At 53.7% G+C, this 7,172-nt stretch overlaps 1 protein-coding gene across 3 annotated transcripts in view; it reads left to right on the forward strand.

Moving 5' to 3' along the window:
* The window catches only part of ATP11B (ATPase phospholipid transporting 11B (putative)), a 67,059-nt gene extending 60,963 nt beyond the window's left edge, over positions 1-6,096 (forward strand). For 2 of the 3 annotated variants that reach the window (XM_063340213.1, XM_063340209.1), the window contains one exon: positions 1,236-6,096. Coding sequence is in view for 2 of the 3 variants with exons in the window: in XM_063340209.1 (XP_063196279.1) it covers positions 1,236-1,317 (82 nt within the window). In the remaining variant the exon portion in view is untranslated. The remainder of the gene's footprint in view (positions 1-1,235) is intronic. The other variant, XM_063340211.1, reaches the window with a different exon arrangement.
* Positions 6,097-7,172: the final 1,076 nt, after the last annotated feature.

Raw genomic sequence — 7,172 nt, forward strand, 5'->3', positions numbered from 1 at the left:
TTCTAAATGGGTTTTGTGAGAGAGCGCTGCAGAGCGACAAGCGCTGTTTTAACTAATGCTGCTGGAGCGAGCTCGTCTTGTGTTCTGCGCTCCCCATGTTCTGTCAAATATGATATTCTGTCAAACACGGTAACTGACCCCGAAATCAAACGTCATCTCCAGTTTTGATAGAAACTTAGATCAAAGCTGTACAAATGCTTGGAGTAGCGGGCCACAGGTATATAGTCTCTTGTTCTTAACTTTCTGCTTGCGAGATATATTCAAGAAGTATTTTCTATAGCTCCATTCACCAGTTAGAATGTAAAATGTGTGTTGTGGTGTGATAAAATGTATTTTTGTCTGTCTGTTCCATTACGTTGTCTGTCAACTTGTCAGTCACTGTGAAGAGTGCTGGATCACATACGTCCCTGTACCCCAGGACTCCCCTCCCAGCTGTCCCCTCTCCCGCTCGTGGTGCCCGTGCCAGGGCCCCCGTGGGCAAGTTCTGAACAAACAGCAGATTTCTGACAGAGGCACATTTGGGGGATAAGATTTTTATATTTCGATTTCCTGCCTTCCAAAATTCATTTTTTTCAGCTTTTCACATACAGCCATAATATTGTTCAACCAAGAAGAGTATGTATTCCTAAGCGGTGATCTGTCCCCAAGGGGAGGACACTGCGGGACGCCGTCCCCAGCCAAAGCTGAGAGGCGTTCCCTAGTTTTCCCGATGCCCTAAACCGTCGCTTGAACTCGGCAGTAAGGGCTGAGATGGGGTGATGCCCTCGGCAGCGGGATGTTTGACACGGAGCGCGGTGAACTGGGATCCCCAGTTATATCTGCGTGTCCCACGGGGCTTTACTGGCCGGGGGCTGGCTCGGCTGGCGGCGGTCACGGTGCCTGCGTGACACTGGCAATGGCCAGGCTGCCCTGGGGCAGAGCGGGAAAGCTTGAGCTGCAAAAGTGGCCGGGAAACCTCTGCTCGCCTCAGTTCACAGTGATGAAAAGATCTGTAGGTGCGAGTGAGCGCAGAGAGGTAACTACAGGATTGTTAATACATGGTCGGCACGATTAATTGCGGCAGGTTTTCAAAGGTTTGAATGACTTGCAGGCGCCTACCTGAAATCGATGGATTAGTCCTTAAGAGAGTTACGTTTGCCTAACCTCGGAGCCCTCCTTCTGGCTCTCAGAGCTCTCTCCTCACCTCGAGGTGTGGGTTCCCAGTCAGCCAAACTTTTCTCTTATTGTTGCTTTAGATCATGGAGTTCATCGGATCCCTTCTATGCCAACGACAGAAGCATCTTGACTCTCTCCACAATGGACTCGGCCACTTGTTGACAGGGACGTTTGTAGCTGGCGCGTGGAAGGCGGGTGGTGTCATGCACCCACCGCGGCCCCGAGGCCGGCTCACGCCTGAGCCCTGCCCTCGGAAAGAGGAGCGTGACTTCTAAACGCACGCCGCGGCTTGTCTTGTGCCTGGCAGGGCTCGACTGCTGTCCAGCCGCTTCCAATATTTTTTTTTCTAATTATATCCACAAACTGCTAAATTATTTTTTGTAAGGAACGCTTTTACCTCCGACCATTTAATCTTTTCGTTACCGTATGAGCGGTTGGAATGCTGCCGTTGACAGCGGAGATGCCAGCGTAGTGCAGTGACAAATGCTTCCTTCTCCCAAATCGGAGCGAGCCAATAGAACTGAATTTGCACAATGAAACTGTAAAAGTTGCGTTTTTCACGGCGACGCTTCGGTTGAAACACACACGGGTTAATTCTGAGCTGTCCCCCACAGACGCTGTCTTAGCAGTTTGCAAATCGACTGTGTTATCTCCACGGAGGGTTACTGTAGCCTCCGAGCAATCTGTTTGGTAATTTTTGAGAGTTAAATACAATTCAAATATTTATGCTGGTGTATGAATGGTTTAATTAAAGTTTAATTCAGAAGGCAGTCGTCTTCTATTATGCCCCGTGTGTTCTGTTAACAATTCTTGATCTTGACATGGAAAAAGGTGTAAGAATTGGTGGGTTGTGCAGAAATCTCACTAGCATAAATGTTTTGAATTATTAATCCTTCTAAAGTTGGGGAATTTTTGCATGTTTTATTCTTTTTCATGTATTTTTATTTGGTCGTGTTGTATGTTGAAGATACAATTAATATGCAATTATCTTCCTCTGTCTGAGGGCTGTGGGTCGGCGGTGGCAGTGTTTTGGTACCCGAGCACGCCAATAAAAACCAGCGGCCGCGATGGCGCCTTCCATGGTGCATCTGGGGGTGCCGCCCTGGTCCCTGCGCAGACGGGTCTGGGGGGTGGCACCCGTTGCCTGTCCCCTCCGCCAGGGTGACCGAAGCTGCTGGTGGCTTTAGAGGGGGGGATCAGTGGAGGGGCCGGGGGCAGAGCGGTGCCTCGGCTGCGGCCATTGTTGCGGCGGAGGCTGGTAAAGACGCTGCTGCTGCCTCTGGCCCCGTGTTTGGGACCCAGCTGGAACTTGGTTTCTGACCCTGACCTCCCATCGCTAATTGGAAGAATCTTCCTGGCAGACAGTACAAGATGTAAAGCTGTGTATGACAATTACCTCCGGGTGGAATAAACTAATTAAACACAGACGGTAAAAAAACATCTACCAGAACTTCTGTAATAAAGAGGTGGTTCACCAGTATTATAGAACCATGGAATGGTTTGGGTGGGAAGGGACCTTAAAGCCCCCCCAGTGCCACCCCCTGCCCTGGGCAGGGACACCTCCCACCAGCCCAGGTTGCTCCAAGCCCCGTCCAACCTGGCCTTGAACCCCTCCAGGGATGGGGCAGCCACAGCTTCTCTGGGCACCCTGGGCCAGGGGCTCGCCGCCCTCACAGCCAAGAATTTCTGCCTGAGATCTCATCTCAGTCTCCCCTCGGCCAGTTTGAAGCCATTGCCCCTCGTCCCATGGCTCCCCTCCCTGCGCCAGTGCCCACTCGGCTTCGGTGCTGCCTCCCAGGCAAGTTATGGGCAAATACTTGTTATTTCCCAATTCAGGCAGCCGCGCCCCAGTATGACGCCCCGGAGCACCCCCTGCTATGGTCGCCCCGGGCTCCTTGCACCAGGGGATCCGCGTGCTCCCGCCTGGCAGCGGCTCTGCTCCCCCCTGGGACCGCTGCCGTTGCCCTTCTGGGGGCACTGCGGGGGTGCGCTGGTGATGGGCCGGCGTTGATGGTGGGTCGCGTGGCTCTGAACCCCGGGCTGCGGCTGGGGTGTGACGGTCCCGCGGGTCAGGGCAACGTTTGTGCAGGACAGAACCGGGCACCGCAGCCTCGGGTCTGGCACTTGCAGCTCCTGAGGGTTTTGTCCCGGGCGCGGAGGAAAACCAGTCGCAGACTGGTTCAGCGGCTCAAAAAGGGAATTAGGAAACGGGAGAAACAAAATAAAAATAAAGCAAATTTTCCTTTTAAATCCGTGCTGAGACCAGCGGTTCTAGCGGAGGTCTGGACCGTGCCTTCAAATGCGGCGAAGCTCGGGCTTGGACGGTTCAGCCCTACTCTGGAGCCCCGCAGCGAGCGCCCGGGTCATTAAGACTCGCTGCTAATTGAGCGACCACACACATAATCATGCCTGCGCCGTGTGACGGGTCCGGCCGTGTGCCACCTCCGGCCGCGCACAGCCCGGGGCCTGCCTGCCGGGGAGTAAACCGGTTCGCACCCCCCAGGCCCCAAAAAAACTTACCCGGGGACACAGCAGCAACAGCATCCATTGGGACTGCACCCGCCCCTGTAACCGTCTTGGTAGCTCATGTCTGTAGTAGTGACTCCGTTCTTAAACTAATGGTTTTCTCCGTAGTCGTTTCCCATTCTGAGTCTCCATGCCGCCATGGGTGCCTGGGAAATACGGATTTGTTTGAAATGCTCCTGTCAGATCTCTGCTGTCCCCGTCCCGTCTGAATCACAGCGTGTCACTCCCCACAAGCGCCTGTTTGTCCGTGTCAGTCCTTCTGTCCATCTGTCCCCCGGCTCCTGTCCCACAAACGGGGCGAATCCTGTGCTTTGGGCCACAGCCCCGCTCCAGGCGTTCAGACTGGCGGAGCTCTGTGCGGGTCGCGGGGGTCTGGGCTCTCGCCACACCAACACGTCGATTGTATTTGCACAAAAGCAGCAGAGCCCCGTGGCGGAAGAGTAACCGCCGGTCATCGTGTGTGTCCTTAAAACCTTCCGTCTCCTCTCCTCCCTTCCCGCCCCGCTTTCCCTTTGCCCGGTGTTTGTCAGGTTACGGAAGAAACGCCTTTAAGCAATTCAGGAAGAACTTAAGACTCCGTCTGCCTGCCAAGGTATATTTTTCTATTGGCAGTGAACCTCAAGCAGTGATGGCTCGTTTCGCAAGACCGCAGAGCCGGGTTGCAAAAGGCCACAGGTTTTGGTCTGACAAATGCTTTGAAGACGTGACCGTGGGTTTGACCCGGTGTCACGAAGTTTGCAAAACGGCTTTCACGCAAGGCAGGAGCGGCCCGGCCCGTGCAGGTCTTCGCCGGCTCAAGGTGTCGGGGCGGGGGGAATTCTCCACGGACCAGAAGAACCCGCCGCGGTGGGCGCCTGCCCTTGGGTGCGTGAGGGGCTGCGGGAGAAGCGGCCGCGAGAGCCGGGTCGGCGTCACCCACCGCTCGCCCCGAAACGCCTCGGGGGCGTCAGCGGGGCCGGGGGGGCCTGGGCTGGGTGACGGGCACAGCCCGCTGCCCTGCGCCACTGGGGCCTGCAGAAGGGCCCCTGCTCTCCCCAGCTTTTAGTTCTTCTGTGAGAAATAGGGCTGGGGTTTGTTCCTCCGAAAAAACGTCGTTGCCAAACTCCACGCTTTTTGAAGGCGCAGCGGGGAAAAAAAAAAAAAAAAAATGAAGTGGGTAGATGCTCTGAATTGTTTCATGCACTACAATGTAAATGTTCTGCTTAAAAGATTCTGTATATTTTTAAGGTTATCAGTGGAGGGGGACCAAATACATGCAAAGGAAGGAATGCTGAAAACTTGGCTTTACTTTTTCAGAATTATTTTCTTGTTTTTTCTCGTGCAAAAGATTTGAGAAAAGATTACGCAACTTCTTAGCATGTGTAGTAGGCACCTACCATTTCTTACTGCAAACTTTTGGTAATACTTTCAAACTTTTTTTTTTTTTATGACAGTATAACCCCTATATTGAAAAAAAACTATCTCATTTTCTAGTGTTAGAACTGTCGCAAAGCTTTAGTCTACATTATTTTTAATAGTTTTAGCTGACACTTTTAAACGTTAGTGATTTGGGTGAAATCCAGTGTTCAGAAGTGCTCAGCCACAATGTCCTTCGGAACCATTTCTTTTGAGATTCTTTTTCTTGGTGTAAAAGACGCAGTAACTCCCCCACCGCTGCGGGTGCGGGGTCCCCGGCGCTGAGCCATCGGGGACACCTGGGCAGCACCGACGCCGTGTGGCCTTTCGGCTCTCCCTGAACGGCCCCCCCGGTTACACGCTCGTCCGTGCGGAGCTGGGGCTTTTCTGTGCCTGTTTTTACTGTTGGTAGCTTTGTCTGTTCTTTGCTTCTGTTGTTTGCGTTGTGGCGTGTCGGGTTCTGCTCCAGGTGCGTCACCAGGCGGACAACGGCTCGGCTGCTCCCGGCATCAGCTCCGGCCCTTGGTGGCTGTCGCAGCACTCGTGGCCGCACCGGCTGTGACTGTGCCACGGCTGTGACTGCGGCGGTGTTGGTGTGTCCAGTTTGTAGAACTGCATTAACATAAATAAAACCATGGGCCGAAGCCCCCTCTGTGCACCACGAAGGGGAAAGAAATGAAATGCACTTTATGTGGCACAAAGTGTAACTTGTCGGCTGTGCACGTGAACGGCCCTGGGTGAATATTAGTTTTTCCTCATCCATTTTAAAGGAGAGTATTTTTTCCTACAGCAGTAGGGTCTCAACCACTTCCCATTTTAACAATAGGATAAAGCTAACCTATGGGGCACATTGTTTGTTTAGAAAAGGGAAAAATGGTTAAAAATGAGCCTTACATGCAGCTATGACTAAGATACCATCATGTCAGCAAAGAATATATTTTTACAATGGCCACTTATGGGCCCAGGAGAGGTTTCAGGTCCGATGCACACAAAAAACCCCACCCAACTCATTGACTCCTGGTTTCTTCACTGACGCGTGAGCAAGGTCTGCTTTTTTTGTTGTTTGTTTGTTTTAGTGTTTGGTTTTTTTTTTTTTTAAGAAAAAAAACTTGAGTGATACCATCTCTGCAAGAAGTATCTTTTTAAAGATGGTGGTCCTTAATTTGTGGCAAATAAGGGGCACTGACAAGTGGACGCTGTAGCAATAATTGGTACAGAGAGTTCTGGACCTGTGACACTGTGGCTTTCGGTGCCCTGGCAGGGCGTGGGTGCGCTGGCGCGTTGGGCAGTAGACGCTGTTTTAAAATGGTTTATGAAAAGTATATTTATTAAATAAAACTTTCACTTCTACCTGAGTCGTCTTTTACTTACGTAAACACGAGGGGCCACCAGTCAGCGTAAGTGGTGGTCCCCGGGGTCAGGCAGGAGCAGGCACACGCGGCCCCTGGGCCTGGGGAGCTCTGGAGGGGCCACCAGTCGGGGGGGGGTGGACGGACGGGACCCCAAACGACGTTATATACACAGATGGCGGGACGGACGGATGGACAGACGTGTGGGTAAGGGACAGGGGGTCCCTGGGCTCAGTCGCTGGCCCAGTAGCTCCAGCTCACCATGGAGCCGACCACGAGGTTTGCCACGTGACGAGCTCAGCCTGGGCTTCGGTCCCATTCCTTGACAGCAGCCGTCACCGTGGGTGAGGTGGCCGCCCAGCCTCGTCCCCTCTGTGGCGCTGTGCTCTCCCCTTGTCCCCCGTCCTCCCTCCCCACCCCCTGCCCAAGCCATGACCATCAGCGGGAGGTGCGATGAGTTGCACCCGGACTTTGGGGGCTGGCTGGCAGCGGAGCCACAACACCGTCTGGAGCGGGGCCCTGGCTAGTTTGTTCCCGTGGGACTATGACTATGAGTACGGGTCAACTCTCTCACTCTGTAAACAGGGGGCAGCCCAAGAGCCCTCGGAGCGCTCCCGCACGGCAGCGGCTGCTCGCCAGGATCTCCCCGTGAGCGGGGACGCTGGCTTGGGGTTCTACTCCTCGAGGCCGAGAGAGCCCTGGCCGCCACAGCTCCTCGGTAAGTGACCAAGAGCGCGCTAAACTGCA

Source organism: Chroicocephalus ridibundus, chromosome 6 (genome assembly GCF_963924245.1).
Source record: "Chroicocephalus ridibundus chromosome 6, bChrRid1.1, whole genome shotgun sequence".
Classification (NCBI taxonomy): Eukaryota; Metazoa; Chordata; class Aves; order Charadriiformes; family Laridae; genus Chroicocephalus; species Chroicocephalus ridibundus.